Here is a 19,596-nt window from a genome sequence, read left to right on the forward strand (position 1 = left end):
GGTAGTGTGTGCTACCCAGGTAGCCAAGAGAACAATAAAATTTTATTACACAATACCTTAAGCAAGTACGACTGAAACAACATTTGAGTTAATACAACTAAAGATTATCTTGATCTGAGGACATGAGTTTAACACTAATGTTATAACAGTTTCTACATCTCAAAGCTAAGTACACCGTTTGTCCTAACAGAGTAATATTCATGTAGGCCAAACTGTGTGCAGTTAGTGGATGATGTACTAGCAATGCATTGGAGAATTGGACTGTATATGCAACGTTATAAGGTCCAACTTATACGTTCCACACTCCAACAAATGGAACTCTGATTGTATGACTGCTTGTGTTGTTGGCTCCTTGCATGGTTGGCTCTTGGACCAGAGAACTGTAGCTTTGAACTCCCAATGTTGACTGACTGGTAAGTGGCTGCAGGGCATCCTATAAAACTCCCTGGCAGAGGAATACCAGGAAATCGTGCCAGTGCCATGTGGTTCACAGAGGCAAACTACTGCAGGCAATAACATTGCTGTATCCAGTGGATGTGACACTGACAGATACAACAATGGCTCCTGCTGCAGGCCTGAAGTGCTTCAGTGGTGTTGCAAGTACCTAGGAAGGATGGCAGCTGTGGAACACTGCTGTGTGATTGGTGGCTGGATCAGAAGGTGCCAGCCACAGATACCACATTTCTCTTCCCTACAAGGACATGGCAGGGCCATTTCACTGTATAGTTGGCGACTGTGATGGAGGCAAAGTCGACAATAAAACATCCCCCCCCCCCCCTCCTTTCCCCAAAGGGCAGACGATAGCACCATTGTGAAGTGTAAACCTGAAAAAAAAAAAAAAAACAAGAACCATTGTTGAGGTCTGGCGGGGCCAGGCATGCAACAAAACCTCCACAACTGGACAACAGGAGCACCAAGGAAGTCCAACCAAAATCCTGTGTAGTGTGCCCGAAAGAGAAGGCCATGGAAGTTGTGGGAGACAGTCATGACTGCAGATATCCATGGGCTGTGACCAGGATGGTACAACATAGAGCAAGGTCCAGGAGAAGGCACTTACGAGCTGCAAAGGTGCGTGTTGGAGAAGAAACCACATTCATGAGGCAAGTGTGAGGCACATTCCAAAGGTAAAAGGCCCAGGAGAGGAAACAGGGCTCTGAGGATGTAAGCTGTATGTCAGCAACAGGCAGAAAAGATGGCTGAATAAAGGGTATCATGTCCAGTGGGGACAAGATGTAGTCAGTGGAGTTGACATAGTACAGAGTGATGTCACCATCAAACAGAAACTGAAGAGGTGCTGGAACCAGCAGAGGGCTGGAGCCTGATGTGATGAGGAAGCAGTGGATAATGAACTGTCACTTACATGTGTGTCTCATTTGTATATTTATAAATAACCAAGCAGTGGTCCATTTATTAGATTTCAAGTAACGGTGGTGACTGCACATTTTGATTGGCAACTGGTTTGGTAGTTAAGTGCTTTGACTGGATTAGGAGAGCTAGGAAGGATTCATGAAGCAGACTCTGTGATACTTGGCATGAAGTAGAAATGGAGACTCTGTGTGGTGAAATGTTGAGTTCTGGGTGGTAGGTGGCCACAAATACTATAACATTAGCTGATTTTCTGAGTGATGTGGGACTTGTGATGTGACACTCTGTTTTACGGACCAGTGATGTTCAGTTAGCCTAAAGAGAGGATTTTGCTACCACTCAGTTTATGCATTTATACTAATTTTACTGAACTGGAGAACCATTAATTATATTCATATTCAAATGATACTCCATTTAACCTCCATTTATCAGTTTTGGTTGTTAGTTTGATTTATTCAGTTAGTACATATAGCTCAAATCTTTGTTGTTGCTTATCATTATACTTTTGAATTAAGCCCTTTCTCATTTATTATTCTTATTTTAACATGTTTAAAACAGTGTTACTTAATAATTCACACACCCTTGTTGGGTAATTCAACTGCAAGATCACAGATAAACTACAATATTGCAGTGAAATCTATTGCTAGGCATGAAAGCCAATGTGTACGGCTCAGCCCTATGACTATATCATGCCACATTCAAGTAGCAATCTCTTAAGGCATGTCACACTGTTTATGGTACATTGTACAATACTTTCGAACTTTGTTGTTTATGCTTCTCATTTTCAGTCCTGGAGGTGAATGTTTTGTTTTGACTGCTTGAGGAACCTGAAATCTGTTTTTTAGTCACACTTGCTATACAGAAGTATCTTCCTGCCGGATCGATAACCTAGCAACCCCCCCCCCCCTTTAAACCAACCAATCAACTATCTTCCTGTCTTACCTCACATTCCTATTTATAACCACATTCAGTGATGCTGCAATGGCCTTATGTTCACTGATTGACTGTTCTACTATTAGTCAAAAACTTCAGACTTGTTGGTAATCAAGAGATCTAAAATGTTAACTTCATGAGTTAATTCTCTGATTAGATGCTCACAATAATTCACAGTGAAAGCATATAGTACAGTTTCACATGAGTCCCTATCCCCAGTAACTGCCCACTCTGTAGCTGGTAAGTTGAAATCTCCACCCAATACTATAATATGACCAGGAAATTTATGTGAAATATTCTCAAAGTTTCCCCTTACTTGTTCTACCCCTACAGATCCTTAGGCAGGGGATCTATAACGACATCTTATGACCATGTTTGATTCGCCTTTACATTTATTTTCAACCAAATTATTTTGCATTTCAAATCTGTATTAACCTCAGTAGATATTATTGTATTTTTATGGTTAGAAACACATTTCCACCACTGGTATTGAGTCTATCTTTGTGATACACATTACAATTGGAATTTAGAATTTCATTACGGGTTTCAGCCAAGCCAGCGTTCTGCCCCTAATACCATGTGATCATTATTATTATTTTTAAGTGAGACTCATTCTGGAATCTTTCATGGATGTTCCTCCAGTTAGCTAATACTATATTAACATTTTGTTTCTCCACTCTGCCATGACAGTAGTACTCTCTGTAATTAATGGGGCTGGTATTCTTCCCTGTCTGATATCAGAATGTTTCTTGTCAGGTTTGTGAAGGGATTTCTCTAGCATAAAAAACCCACATGTGCACACCACATGTGCCCCCTAAACACTGTTAGCCATGTCCTGCAAAACTGAGATCATCTCAGATCTATTTTTAAGGCTTAAGGGGTACCTGTGTAGCCAGAACCCACTTTTGCCTTCTGCTCGGAGATTTGTTATATTGCCACTGTCTGCCATTCATTGTCACTTGAGTATCAACTGGCCAGGATGAGTAAATCAGAAGGCAGTGACAAATCAGAGATCCCAGATGATGCTATAGACATCAGAGGTGTCAAAGCATTTGCCTCATGTGCCCCACCATCCTGCAGCTCAGGAAAGAAGCTTGAAGCCTATCACCTGACAAAGCGTCCAGCTGTTTCTAGACAGTGGCCTATCTCCCTACATCCATACACAACAGGTGCAGGCTTTATCCATCTTTAATTGCTGACCATTTATAAAACAAGGAATATAACATTAACCCAAGCAGTAACTAGGTGCAATCTAAGTATTACTGCTACACTATTTATGGTTTTTACTGCACTCCAAAGGTAGCTCATAAAAGGCAAATGCACTAAAATTTATGCAAATTCTTAGTATAAGTAAATTGCTACTGCTTATGTTATTCAGTTCTACACAGAAGCACATGAGAACAAAAACTAAACTAAATTCTGTGTGTAAACAGAAACTCCCACTGCTCCTGATGCATCTGCTAGGGTCTATGACAAAGGTTGTATTTTTTATTATTAGCTTTCCGTATACGTTACTGAAGTCATTTGGATCTGAAATTAAGTTGTCAATAGCAGTGTACTGTGTCCTTCAGACTTTGTTGAGAACTTACAAGTGGAATATAGTTAAAAAATCTTAGTTTTCCCAAGTATCATGCACTCTGAAGCCTTTACAAACAATGATCACTAAGTGTTTCTTCAAGTTTTCCCAGCGAATACAATACTTCCCTTATTTTTTGGGCATGTATCCAGGATATTCTTAATTTTTTTTTTAATATTTCGGCTGACAACCTTTCAGCCACTCTCAAGGTGAGTTACTTGCAGGATTTTTAAATCAGTTTGCACTGTGAAGTAAGCACGCGTGTGTCAGAAATAGCCCTGTTGATAACTAGTGAGTCAGTCATAGGTAAAACTTCATTTGCTTAAGAGTAAAACATATGCCATCCATAATAATCAACATCATACTTTGTAAGCACTGTGGATTTGCTGACTCTGCACTATTAGATGCATATAGTTTTATTTATTACTGTTGCTCTAGTTACCAATAGTATTATCTCTGATGCAAGTGCATTTACTCCATAGTGAAAAATGATTTAAAAATCTTGAACGTGACTCACCTAAGAGAATGGCTGAAGCTCATCAGTCAAAACATTGGAAAAAAATAAGAATTTTCAGATGCACACTCAAAAAATGATGGAATGATGATCACTATATTATTCTGTGTAGCCATATTAATATTCTTCCTCAAATTGATTAATGAAGTAGAAAATATTTTCTGAAGGACTACCAGTTGCACATAAACTGCAAAGAAGACACAAACTACATCTAAGTTTTAATCTTATAATGGGGGCTTTCAGTTAAAACTTCCAGCTAAGAGGCCATTATCAGTATATCACTGTACCCTGACATTTTATCTTTGACTGTGGGAGACATATTTGGAGATAAAATGGCAACTGCCAATAACTCAGAAATGTACCATTATGGAACTATGGCCATATGGAAGGAAGGATGGGAGATTAGAATTTAACATTCCATCAACCATGTGGTCATTAAAGATGGAGCACAAGTTCATATTACAAAAGGATGGGGAAGGAAAATGAACACACCATTTTCAACAGAACAATCCTGGCATATGCCTGGAATGATTTACGGAAATCACAGACAACCTAAATGTGGATGGTCGGACAGGGATTTGAACCACTGTCCTTTCAAATATGGGTCCAGTGTACTAACGACTGTGCCATCTCACTCAGTACAGCAATAAAGTGCCAGCCAATCAGCTACAAGCATGAGGAAAAATGAAATGATTCTGTGACAATGTTGGCCAGGAGACCCCGTCCTGGGAAGTTCGGCCTCTGGGTACAAGTCTTATTTGAGGTGACACCACACTGGGTGACTTGCGTGTCAGTGATGATGATGTGGACAACACAATGCCCAGTCCATGGGCAGAGAAAATCTCCAACCAGGCAGGTTGGCCCTCTGCATGGTAGGCAACCGCATTACCACTCAGCTAAGCATGTGGAAGTTTGTCAAGTAAGCGAACATCTTTGGGTGTGTCTAGAAGTGCAGTTTTGTCTGAGTAAGATGCTGTTGTTGCACCACCACCACACAGGTGTCATCACAAACAGGTACACACTCAACGAGCTAGAAAACATCCACGTTGCTTATGAAGCTGTGGAATGCAGTTCTGAAGGTGCAAGAAATTGATATGCTGGTCATTTATTAAACAGAAGGCTACCAGCAGTCATAATTTTTTAATCTGCAGAACATCACTTGGGGAAAACAGTCGTGTTTGCCCTCAAAAAGGCCAATGAGAGACAGCAAAGAACAGGTCATAAACTCAGTGTAACTCGTTGGCTCTGTGGAATGTCACAATGGAAAATGATATAATAGTTTGGCCAGAATGCTGGTGTTGGCAGTCACGTGCGCGTGAGGCGTGCTTGCTTGTGCATGAGAGTGGTGTATATCTCTCTTTTATTGATGAAGGCTGTGACTAAAGGCTTTATGTAAGAGTCTTTTAATTGTGCCCAAATAGAAAAGAAAGGAATCGCTGAGTCCAAACAAAGCAGCAACTTGGAGTACAAAAACCTGCATGCAGCTACAAAAGGTAATGTTGTGCATCTGGTGGAATAGTGATGGTGTGTTGTATCACAAATTGCTTCCCTGAGGTGTAAACATAACTACTGATATTTATTGCAAACAACTGAGGTGCCTTGCTGACGCAATCCAAGAACAACACCCAGGAAGTCTGCATGAAGTGCTGCAACTTCACAATAATGTCTGCTCCGAGCATGGCTTGACAAGTTCTTCACTTCAAACCCCAATGATTTTTACAGTTCTTGAATCAAAAGTTACCCCAGCATAGGCAGACTGTCGTAAATAGTGAAGGAGAATATATTACTAAGGAACTAAAAGTCTCTGTTATGTGTATTAGTTGTTTTAATTAAACTTATGGAAAAACACTATGAACTTATTCAGCAACCTAATACATCCTTTCCATGCACAAAAAACCAAGCCAACATTATCCAAAGTGAGCAAATTTTTGTGGCTGTACGTAAAGGTGTCATCAGTGTTCCAACTAGAGGAATTTCCTTCACCCATAACTGTACCATCACCAGTGGTGATATGAAAACTCCCATTGTATCCAAGAATATGGCCACCAAAAATGGTTCTTGGCAAATGTCTGGGGGGAAACTGTCTGGAAAAATTCAGCTGTATGTTTCATTCTATCTCCCCACTTAAGTGGACATAATTAGTTACAATTTTTGCATGTGAAATTGCTCATACTGTTGGAAAATGTTCTTCTCCGTATGTGCTGAATGATGTTGTTCCAACAGGATATTGTTCCACTACATTACACTCTGGCAGTCAGGCAAAATTTGAATACAGTACTTGGTCACAGCTGGGTTGTGTGTGGTGGTCTTCAAGAGTGGCCTCCCAGGTCATCTGATTTAACATCACTAGAGTTTTTTGTATGGCGTTTTGTGAAAAAATGCATCTACCAGACATCAACAAACAATGCAAAGAACTAGTTGTAATAATTTTGGAGGCCTTGACAATCATTTGCAATATGCCAAGAATTTCTGAGAGTGTGCACAAGTCTTTTCTATGCTGATGTCACCTTTGTAGTGACATTGGAAGTGGAAGTTTTGAGCATATTTGTAAAAAATGTGATTTGAGAAAAAAGTGTACTTCAATTTGTGTTTTCTTTTTAACCATGGTCTTTGCCCATACAAAACAACAGTACTTATTAGAATGACAGTCCACCCATAGTATCTGTATATCAACAAAAACTTACTCACATACTTTATTGATACTAACATTGCAGCTTACAGTAGCAGAAGTCAACTACATTACTGTTGTGCTGTTTCTTCAGTAAAATCAAGCAGGGTGGCATAGAGAATAGAACACTGAACTCACATTTGGGACGATTACGGCTGAAATCCGCACCCAGCCATCCAGATTTAGAGTTTGTCTGATTTCCAGTAATCGCTCCACGCAAATACTGGAATGGTTCCTTCAAAAGGGCAAAACCAATTTCCTTCTCCATTCCTTGAAATGATACCAGCCTGTGCTCCATCTCTAAAGACCACAGTGCCGATGGGACATTAAACCCTGATCTCTGATCTTCCTTCCTTGCATCACTCTTCAGAATAGCTTATCATATTAATAAATTGATGGCATTACAAAACTTTCAGTATTGTTTTCTTCTTCACTCTAAAGACTCCCCATCATTTCTGTGCGGCTAAAGCACCTTACACCAATCAAATCTGCTTACTCTCTTACAGCCTTTGTCACTGTACACAATTTTTTACCCCCACACTTCCTTCACTGAAGAAAATAACAATTCTGTGATGCCTCAGGGTATGTATTATCAACGGATACCTATTATTACTCAAGTTGTGCCACAAATTTCTTTTACCACTGTTTGATTCAATAATTCCTCATTAGTTACAAGATCTACCCAACTACACTTCAGCATTTGTCCATAACAGCACCATTCAAAATCTTTTATTCTTATCTTTTCTGAAATGTTAATCATCCATTTTTCAGTTCTGTACATGTTCCAGGCAAATAATTTCAGTGAAGATTTCCTAACAACTTAATTTATATTTAAATAACAGACTGCTTGTTTTCATGAACTCTTTTGTTTTCTTATTCTTTATACTTTGCTGTCATCAGTTATTTTACCACCAAAATAGTGAAACTAATCTACTAATTTGAGAATATCATTTCCTAATCTAGTACCCTCAGCATCATTTGATTTAATTTGGCCAAATTCCATTATCCTCGTTTTCCTTTTGTTGAGCTTCAACTGACAGCATCTTTTGAAGAGACTATCCACTCTATTCAGCCACTCTCCCAAGTCCTTTTCCCATATTTAACGGAATTACAGTGTCACTGGCAAACTTAAAAGTTTTTATTTCTTCTCTCTGAACTTAAATTGCCTTTGCAAATTTCTCCTTTAGTTTCCTTTGCTGGATGCTCAGTATACATCTTGAATAATGTTAATATGTCACAAGAGACTCATTAGAGTACAGTGAAAAATAATGTCAGTATATTGCATTGGAATATCAGAGGATTAAGAAACAAAGTAGATGTACTTGTTATTTGTTTAGAAGATTTAGAAACTGAGGGTGGAATAGATGTACTATGCCTGCCTGAACATCATATAGTCACAGATATGGAAAAGGTAAATATAGGTGGATATGAACTCAGCACATGTAAACAGAGACATCATGGAGAGAGGAGGAGCTGTCATATATGTTAAAGTTTATCATAGTGTGAAAAATTTCGTAACTAAAAAATTTTGTACAAAGCAACATAAAGAAGCATGTGCTTGTGAGCTTAAACTAAATAATGGTACTTTTATAATTTCAGCTATGTCTAGGTCCCCATTGGGAAATTTTCAGCTGCTTCTGAAAAAACTTGGATTCTTTGTTGTGCTATCTGTCAGACAGAGTGAAGTAAATCACTGTTTGTGGGGATTCCAATGTAGATTTTCTGAAAGTCTCTGGCAGAAAGCATGACCTTGGAGCATTACTTGGTTCTTTCAATTTGACACCAATTATTGATTTTCATACTCAGGAAATAGAAAAGCAGCATACTGATAGATAATGTTTTATAGACCAAGATAAATTTAATCACATAAAAACTTGTCCTGTTAAGAATCGTCTTTCTGATCATAATGCACAGCTAGTTACAGCATATGATATAGCTCCACACAGTAATGCCAAAAACAGTCCTCCAAAAGCAAAAGGTCAAAGGAGAAAATATTTTTAATAATCATTTTCTAAACGTAGAGAAAACAGGATCCAGTGGTTCATTAGAAAATGCAAGGCTATATATGGAAGAGGCAATACCTATGCAATTTGACTGAATTGAAATTCAACACATCTCTCCCACAGAAATTATGAAAATCATAAATTCACTCAGAAGTAAAAGCTCACATGGAATATTGATGGCATTCCCAACAGAGTACTAAAAGCTTGTTCCAAAGAGATAAGTAGGATTCTCAGCTCACTGAAAAAGAGCATTTTTCCAGATAGACTGAGATATATTATTGTTAAGCCATGCATAAAAAAAGAGGATAGGTCTGATGCTAACAACTAACACCCATTCTCACTTCTGACAGCTTTATCTAAAATTCCTGAGAAAGTAATGCATTCTGGAGCAGCTTCACATATTTGTAAAAATGTCAGTTTGTTTTCCAGAACGGCTTTTCAACAGAAAATGTTTTCACTGATCAAATAATAAATGCTCTGAATAGCCAAACATCACCCATTGGGATTTTTTGTGATCTCTCCAAGGCTTTTGACTGTGTGAATCATGAAATTCTTCTAGATAAGATTAAGGATTGTGGTATGAGGGGGACAATTGTTTAGTTCATATTTAACTGGAAGACAGAAAAAGGTTGAAATTAACAGTACAGATAGTCTGTAAAGATCGGTAGAGTCCTCTAACTGTGGAGCTATCAAGAATGGTGTCCCACAGGGTTCAGTTTTGGGCCCCTTATTGTTCTTAATATTATATCAATGAGTTGCTGCTATTTGTGAAGATGCAAAGCTAGTTCTTTTTGCTGGAGATATAAGTATAGTAATCACTCACAATGAAAAAGAATTAGCTAAGGAAATTGTAAATAATGTCTTTCAGAAAATTATAGGTCATTCTCTGCAATTGGACTCTCAATAAATTTTGAGAAAACACAATATATGAGGGGTGTTTGAAAAGTTCTTGCAAAAATAAAAACTACTTATGTTTGCGGTAAACCTTTTTTATATTTTGACATAGTCTCCTTTTAGACTTTCGTCCAATGCTGTTCTAAATTGTTGAACCCTTCTGAATAATAGGAATTGTCCAAGTCTGCAAAATAGCTATTAGTTGCTGCAATTACCTCCTCATTTGAATAAAATCTTTGTCCCGTCAGCCATTTCTTCAAATTGGGGAACAAATAGTAGTCCGAGGGAGCCACATCTGGATAACACGGGGGGATGTGAAATGAGATGGAATCCTATTTCTATTAATTTTGTGACCACAACTGCTAAGGTGTGTGCTGGCGCATCGTCGTGATGGAAAAGGACATTTTTGCGGTCCAATCGCCAGCGTTTTTCTTACAGCTCAGTTTTCAAATGGTCCAATAATGATGAATAATATGCACCTGTAATAGTTTTACCCTTTTCCAGATAGTCAATGAGGATCATCCCTTACGAATCCCGAAAGAAAGTCACCATAACCTTTCCGGCCAAAGGACTGGTCTTCGCCTTTTTTGGTACAGATTCTCCCTTGGTAACCCATTGTTTAGATTGTTGTTTGGTCTCAGGAGAATAGTAACGTATCCATGTTTCATCCACAGTGTTGAAACGACACTTAAAGTCCTGCAGATTCTTCCTGAACAGCTGCAAACCATCTTTGCAACACTTCAAATGATTCCGTTTTTGGTCAAGCGGAACCCATCTTGTGGATAGTTCTCTCATGTCCAAATGTTTATGTACACATTCATTCGAGAAGCCCACAGCACTAGTAATCTCACACACCTCGACTCTTCTGTCATCCATCACCATATCATGGATTTTATCAATGATTTCTGGAGAAGTAACCTCCACAGGGCGTCCAGTAAGTTCAGCCTCACTTGTGCCCCTATAGCCACTCCAAAAATTTTGAAACCACTTACAAACTGTCCTAATCGAAGGTGCAGAGACACCTTAATGTTTACCAAGCTTCTCTTTAGTCTCCTGAAGCGTTTTACCTGTCATAAAGTAATGTTTAACCACTACACGAAATTCTTCTTCGTCCATTTTTTGACAATCACTCGACTTCCTTGATTCACACAAATGCCAAACACAAAGAAATAGACCAATATGGCTGAAACTTGGTGTGCGTTCTTTCCCAAGATGCTACTAATTAAATATGACCTCAATAAGCGCCAGTGATGCCATATCTCGGACTTTGCACGCTCCTCGTATGCAGTTTTATACTATAAATGGCATAACACCATTGATAAATATAGAATTTGAACATAAGTCTGTTGCTAAGGCAGAATATTTGAAATTTCTGGGTGAGTTCATGGATGAGAAATTGAATTGGAAGAAACACATTGACGACATACTAAAACGTTTACGTTCAGCTACTTATGCTGTTAGGATTATTGCAAATTTTAGTGTTAACATACCATTAAATGAGCCTACTGTGCCTGTTTTCATTCACTGCTTTCATATGGTATCATATTTTGGGGTCATTCATCATTAAGAGAAAAAGTATTCATTGCACAAAAGTGGTGTAATCAGAATAATAGCTGGAGTCCATCCAAGATCACCTTGAAGACATTTATTTAAGGAAGTTGGGATATTCACAGTACCTTCACAATACATATATTCCTTTAGGAACTTTGTTCTTAATATTGGATGTCATTTCAAAAGTAATAGCAAAGTGCATAGCTACAACACTTGAAGAAAGGACAGCCTTCACTATTCTCGGTTAAATCTGAGTTTGGCACAGAAAGGGATGAATTATGCTGCCAAAGAAATCTCTGGTCATTTACCATAGATCATTAAAAGACTGACAGACAGACATCCAGGATTTAAAAACAAATTAAATGAATTTCTGAATGACAACTACTCCTACTCAATAGATGAATTTTTAGATATGAAATAGTAATTGTAAAAAAAGATTACATTGTGTAAAGAAAACTTATGTTAAACTGACATATTCCATATCATTGCAGACTGTTGTATCCATGATCTATAGAACAGGTATTAATGTAATGTAAATAACATGATGGACAGATCACAACCATGTCTCACTCCCTTCTCAGCTACTTCTTCCCATTCAGGAGAGCTGGATGTCCTGGAAATATGATGACTGTAGTTTCCTTTAGTTTTCTGCTGCTCACATTACCAAAATAGAAAGACCATGTTGGCTAATGTTATAAGGCCAGAGCAATAAGTCAGTCAGACTGTTGTTCCTATGACTACTGAAAAGGTTGCAGGCCCTCTTCAGGAGCCATATGTTAGACTGGCCTCTCAACAGAGAGGCCTCCAATTTGGTTGCACCTACAGTTCAGCTGTCTGTATTGTTGAAGTACGCAAGCCATTTCATTTTGGCAAGGTCCACTGTTTACAGGGAGACTTCTTATGTAGTTGAATTAACAGTCCAGCTTTACCCTGTAAACATGCACTATGTGATCAAAAGTATCTGGACAGCTGGCTGAAAATGACTTACAAATTCATGGTGCCATCCATCGGTAATGCTGGAATTCAATATGGTGTTGGCCCACCCTTAGTCTTGATGACAGCTTCCACTCCCGCAGGCATAAGTTCAATCAGGTGCTGGAAGGTTTTTTGGGGAGTGGCAGCCCATTCTTCACGGAGTGCTGCACTGAGGAGAGGTATCGATGTCAGTCCGTGAGGCCTGGCATGAAGACGGCATTCCAAAACATCCCAAAGGTGTTCTAAGAGATTCAGGTCAGGACTCTGTGCAGGCCAGTCTATTACAGGGATGTTATTGTTGTCATGTAACCACTCTGCCACAGGCCGTGCATTATGAACTGGTGCTCGATCATGTTGAAAGATGCAGTCGCCATCCCCGAATTGCTCATAAACAGTGGAAAGCAAGAAGGTGTTTAAAACATCAATGTAGGCCTGTGCTGTGATAGTGCCATGCAAAACAACACAGGGCACAAGCCCCCTCCATGAAAAACACCATAACACCACCGCCTCTAACTTTTACTGTTGGAACTACACATGCCGGCAGAGGACATTCACCGGGCATTCGCAATACCCACACCCTGAAATCGGACCACCACATTGTGTACCATGATTCGTCACTCCACACAACATTTTTCCACTGTTCAATTGTCTAATGTTTAGGCTCCTTACACCAAGCGAGGTGTTGTTTGGCATTTACTGGTGTGATGTGCGGCTTATGAGCAGCAGCTCGACCATGAAATGCAAGTTTTCTCACCTCCCACCTAACTGTCATAGTACTTGCAGTGGATTCTGATGCAGTTTGGAATTCCTGTGTGATGGTCTGGATAGATGTCTGCCTATTACACATTACGACCCTCAACAACTGTCGGCGGTCTCTGTCAGTCAACAGACGAGGTCGGCCTGTACGCTTTTGTGCTGTACGTGTCCCTTCACTTTTCTGCTTCACTGTAACATTGGAAACAGTGGATCTAGGGATGCTTAGGAGCGTGGAAATCTCGTGAACATACGTATGATACAAGTGACACCCAATCACCTGACCACGTTCGAAGTTCATGAGTTCTGCAGAGCATCCCATTCTGCTCTCTCATGATGTCTAATGATTACTGAGGTCGATGATATGGAGTACCTGGCAGTAGGTGGCAGCACAATGCACCTAATATGAAAAACTGTTTTTGGGGGGTGTCTGGATACTTTTGATCATGTAGTGTAACTTAAATCTGCATTTAACATAATGAACCATGAATAAGAATCTAATATTTGTCTATTTTTGACTGCTCAACTGAAACCAATATATTAAGCTAGTTTAATTATTACCTGAGCTCTTTAACATAACAGTTACTAGTTGGGGCAAGGTAGTTTAAATACACTCACTTCCCTGCGTTGGCTGCTGGTTGGCAGTCATTTTATGGTCTTAGCTTCACAACAGTGCATTTATGATATATGGTTACTAGGAATACTTTGCTCAGTTCAGTGCCCCTTCTATGACATGAAGTTATTATCAGGTTGTTTTTTGTCTGCCAGTTATAAACAATCGTTTTCTCACTCAAGGTCCAAGCTATTATTAGCTTGTATCCATGGAGGTAAATCTGTTTATTTCTGTAATTACCATTTGACTTTCTGAGACTCACAGCAAACATTACAGTATTTCTTTCGCTTTAGTGTGTTGAATCAGGAGGTAATTTCTTTTATTTAACATGCTCTTATGTGTTAATGGAATGTATTTAATGTGTATTCTTTCATACCTATTTTTCTGCTCAAGCTGTTTTGCTTTAATGGCAAGTGATCCAATTGCAATTTTATTTACTCTGCACCTTTGTTTTTCGAATCATCTTTCTAAGAACAGCCCAGTTAAAATATTATATGTCATAGAATATTGTTTTTATCATACTAAACAGTTCTGACAATTAACCACAAATTAGTACCTCCAATTCTGATAGCTAAGGTTCATCTTTACTGAGACTCTTTCCTATAGAGTAAATCACAGGTTCTGCAATTGTTATATAGTAGTCAGCATCCAACAAATTAGGCACCAGCATTTACATTTTGGTCCTCCTGATTACTTCCTAACAACAAGACCTTCTTAGTCTTCTAAGCCCTTTCATTCCTAGCATTAACCTGCATCTTATTTACTGTCAGACATATGCTGATACAGTCAGAGTATCTGTCTGGTTTTCTCCACAGTTGCAAAACCAGTGAAGCCCCGAATGCCTAGATTAAAGCCAACAGTCCTGCAGTGTAATCCACATCTTTTAATAGGTTTGATGTGTTTGAAAGTAATCTTGTAATCTTAGCTGGTCCTAAAATTATTCTTACAAATAGCTTGTGAAGGTTTAATTCTTCTAGTGTAACTTCTAAATGAGATCAAAAATTTCAAGACTATCTGCTTCCTTTCTACAATTATGTAACAATAATAGCCATTTCACCATAGTTAAAAATCCCAGTATCATATTTTAGGTATATTGTTGCATAACATCTTGTATGAAATGATGCTATGAATCTTTACAATTTTCATACCGATTCCTTTTCTGACAGATCTTTAGCAGTCTGCACATTTACTACATTCTGACAGTACACGTGGTTTTTCTTTTTGGCATTTATTAAATACAAAGGAGCCATTAGATGGTTTCCAATTTTAAAATGCTTTTGCTTGTTGGCGTCCAAAGAATGAGTAAATAAGGAAACAAGAAAAGTAAGGAAATATTTAAAATAAATGTTGCATAGCTCTGCCGTAGTATGTTTGCACAGTTACAGAATTAAACCATGCTTTTAGAATTTTGTATGAACAAATTTAAAATCATCCATTATTTGTTTCTTGTATGTGCTTATGCTCATCGTACAGTTTTCACACAGATTTGCTATGCAATTGTGTATCTCTCTGATATCCATGTAAATTGTATTCCTCCAGCTCATACAGTGCTATCTAGTAGACATAGAGCCCTGTAAATCACCAATAGAACACCCCTTCAGCAGACTGCATTGATTTATTCTCATCTGATTTATGTCAGAAATAGGAATACATAAATGCCAAATCACAAGCTCCGTAAACAATACTAAGACATACCAGCAAACTGTGGCATGAAAGTCACTACTGAAGATACTTGTGCTCACCAGTCAGCAACACAATACTGTCATTTCCGGTATTCTTATTTTATTGCTTAAGATCACCTACAACATATAACCAAAACATCTGAAAATATCTGCCTTGTTGTTCCAAGCTGCAATGTAAGCAAAGTGCAAAACATCTTTTGCTCCCACCTGTAACATCTGTCCACTATTTGTGGCTCATTACAATGTTTTTTCTATATTGAGGCCAATGTTCAACTATTGCTGTACTTTGTCCCTAGACTTTTTATGACCCTGTACAACAAGATTTTCTAGAGTAAAATTTTAATTATGCAAAAAGACACTATGTTGGTTCTGTATCCTGTTACTGGTGCATGTGAATGTGAGTGCATTGTCACTGTGTGTGTGTGTGTGTGTGTGTGTGTGTGTTAGTTTGTATCAGCTGCTAATTTTATCACCGTGGGCCAGCTGCTGGCAGCCATATGTGGGAGGTGTTCGCATGACGTGACCTCTGTGATGCCATCTGCCGGCGACTCATGGATATATATATATATATATACTCCTGGAAATGGAAAAAAGAACACATTGACACCGGTGTGTCAGACCCACCATACTTGCTCCGGACACTGCGAAAGGACGGTACAAGCAATGATCACACGCACAGCACAGCGGACACACCAGGAACCGCGGTGTTGGCCGTCGAATGGCGCTAGCTGCGCAGCATTTGTGCACCGCCGCCGTCAGTGTCAGCCAGTTTGCTGTGGCATACGGAGCTCCATCGCAGTCTTTAACACTGGTAGCATGCCGCGACAGCGTGGACATGAACCGTATGTGCAGTTGACGGACTTTGAGCGAGGGCGTATAGTGGGCATGCGGGAGGCCGGGTGGACGTACCGCCGAATTGCTCAACACGTGGGGCGTGAGGTCTCCACAGTACATCGATGTTGTCGCCAGTGGTCGGCGGAAGGTGCATGTGCCCGTCGACCTGGGACCGGACCGCAGCGACGCACGGATGCGCGCCAAGACCGTAGGATCCTACGCAGTGCCGTAGGGGACCGCACCGCCACTTCCCAGCAAATCAGGGACACTGTTGCTCCTGGGGTATCGGCGAGGACCATTCGCAACCGTCTCCATGAAGCTGGGCTACGGTCCCACACACCGTTAGGCCGTCTTCCGCTCACGCCCCAACATCGTGCAGCCCGCCTCCAGTGGTGTCGCGACAGGCGTGAATGGAGGGACGAATGGAGACGTGTCGTCTTCAGCGATGAGAGTCGCTTCTGCCTTGGTGCCAATGATGGTCGTATGCGTATTTGGCGCCGTGCAGGTGAGTGCCACAATCAGGACTGCATACGACCGAGGCACACAGGGCCAACACCTGGCATCATGGTGTGGGGAGCGATCTCCTACACTGGCCGTACACCACTGGTGATCGTCGAGGGGACACTGAATAGTGCACGGTACATCCAAACCGTCATCGAACCCATCGTTCTACCATTCCTAGACCGGCAAGGGAACTTGCTGTTCCAACAGGACAATGCACGTCCGCATGTATCCCGTGCCACCCAACGTGCTCTAGAAGGTGTAAGTCAACTACCCTGGCCAGCAAGATCTCCGGATCTGTCCCCCATTGAGCATGTTTGGGACTGGATGAAGCGTCGTCTCACGCGGTCTGCATGTCCAGCACGAACGCTGGTCCAACTGAGGTGCCAGGTGGAAATGGCATGGCAAGCCGTTCCACAGGACTACATCCAGCATCTCTACGATCGTCTCCATGGGAGAATAGCAGCCTGCATTGCTGCGAAAGGTGGATATACACTGTACTAGTGCCGAAATTGTGCATGCTCTGTTGCCTGTGTCTATGTGCCTGTGGTTCTGTCAGTGTGATCATGTGATGTATCTGACCCCAGGAATGTGTCAATAAAGTTTCCCCTTCCTGGGACAATGAATTCACGGTGTTCTTATTTCAATTTCCAGGAGTGTATATATATATATATATATATATATATATATATATAATAGAGGGAAACATTCCACGTGGGAAAAATATATTTAAAAAGAAAGATGATGAGACTTACCAAACAAAAGCGCTGGCAGGTCGATAGACACACAAACAAACACATACATTCACACAAAATTCTAGCTTTCGCAACCAACGGTTGCCTCATCAGGAAAGAGGGAAGGAGAAGGAAAGACAAAAGGATATGGGTTTTAAGGGATTGGAATGACTCCTTACCCTCTCCCTTAAAACCCATATCCTTTTGTCTTTCCTTCTCCTTCCCTCTTTCCTGACGAGGCAACTGTTGGTTGCGAAAGCTAGAATTTTGTGTGTATGTTTGTGTTTGTTTGTGTGTCTATCGACCTGCCAGCGCTTTTGTTTGGTAAGTCTCATCATCTTTCTTTATATATATATATATATATATATATATATATATATATATATATATATATATATATATGTGCAGAGTAGCAATGACTGACGCTCTTTCTGTTCTTCCAATTGTACCGGTCACAGCAATTGTTCTGTGTCTTGTTACATGTGGATTCCCGAGAGGCCTATTTCCATTACTGTTCAGAGGTTTATGAATAAAGCAGCAATTGTATTACTTGGATTGATTCTGTGATACCCAGTGTTAAAAAACTGTATTTCATTTCAAATTCAAATAAATGATGAAAAAAGAATCATATTTATATTTTTATTAACATGGCCAAAAATTAGTAAAGAGTTATACCAAGAATTTTAATCTGATGTTACTGCTGCAGTTCTTTATTGACATTTCTGTAAAGTGATATAATTATGAATTTCAAGAGACTTAAAGCAACTGTGATCATGGCATTAATATAGTAGTTGCATCACTTACTGTATGATATTGAAAGATATTGAGTAAAGTATTTTTAAATAGGACAATGAATACATTTCACTTTTCTCTTACACCAATAATAAAGGTGGTAGCATAAAACTGAATTAATTGTGAGATAAATGACAAAATTTTGAGTAAGTTGCTACCTCAATAAAGATATAAGAATGTTGAGGCCTGAGGTGTACAAAACCATGCAGTTTTATATTTACATATCATTAGCATTGGTTTTAAAAATGTCACAGGATGAGACATGATACTGATTAAAACAGGAATGTTCCATCAAATTAAAGAACATACAAAAACAATAGAAATATTTAGAGTGAAAGATATAACATCTGAGTTTCACATTTTAATGCAAATACCTTATTTGTAAACACCGCTAAAAATTAGGGATAAAAAATTATCACATCTACTAATAAGTATTCAAAAGTGTGGGCACATGCCTGTTCCAGCATGCAAGAATGTGAAGGAAGAGAAACAATCAAACTAGTGCAGGCATGGAAGAAGCAATGGGCTTCGGGGGTCGATTGCATTTCCCAATGAGGAGTACGAGGTCTCTTACAGAAGGCATGCAGGACGAGTCAGCCCCTGCAATAATAAAGACATGCAAACAGGCATTACTGTATCAAATTATATTTCCTATAGTACTATTGTTCATAACACTGCTCTAGGTGATAACAATTGTAATCTGACATTGTAACACAAATTTTCTCAAAAACGTATGGTAAAAATGGCAGCAGAAAATTATAGAACTTCAGGAATTCTATAGACACACCATAAAAACACTATTACACTGTATTTATTACTTTCCCAACTTATATACAGGGTAATTCAAAATGAATATATCAACTAAAACTACTGTAACTATGTAGTGCATAGAGATAAACCAATAAGAATTTCAGAGATTATAAAAGAGTATCTAAAATTTAAATTGGGGTATGGAGGCCCATACACTTTTAAATCAACAATTTCGAAACCATTGGATTGGACGTACTGGATATGACAATGCTGTGTTCTGCTTTTGGCCACCCAGATCTCTGGACTGGCACAACACGGATTTCTTTCCATCGGCTGAAATGGATTTTCGCATGTTATGACCAATAAGAGTCACACAGAACACTTTCGTTTCGCCATGCATTAAATAGTTATAGCTCTTTTTGTAATCACTATATCCATTTTGAATTGCTCTGTACTAC

General features: G+C 39.4%; 1 protein-coding gene across 2 annotated transcripts in view; it reads right to left on the reverse strand.

Annotated features, from left to right (window-relative positions):
* Positions 1–18,290: 18,290 nt before the first annotated feature.
* The window catches only part of LOC126175722 (nicotinamide/nicotinic acid mononucleotide adenylyltransferase 1), a 126,988-nt gene continuing 125,682 nt past the window's right edge, over positions 18,291–19,596 (reverse strand). For both annotated transcript variants that reach the window (XM_049922654.1, XM_049922656.1), the window contains one exon: positions 18,291–18,988. In XM_049922654.1, coding sequence (XP_049778611.1) covers positions 18,959–18,988 — 30 coding nt within the window. In that variant the 3' untranslated portion in view covers positions 18,291–18,958. The remainder of the gene's footprint in view (positions 18,989–19,596) is intronic.

The sequence above is a fragment of the Schistocerca cancellata genome, chromosome 3 (assembly GCF_023864275.1).
Source record: "Schistocerca cancellata isolate TAMUIC-IGC-003103 chromosome 3, iqSchCanc2.1, whole genome shotgun sequence".
Lineage (NCBI taxonomy): Eukaryota > Metazoa > Arthropoda > Insecta > Orthoptera > Acrididae > Schistocerca > Schistocerca cancellata.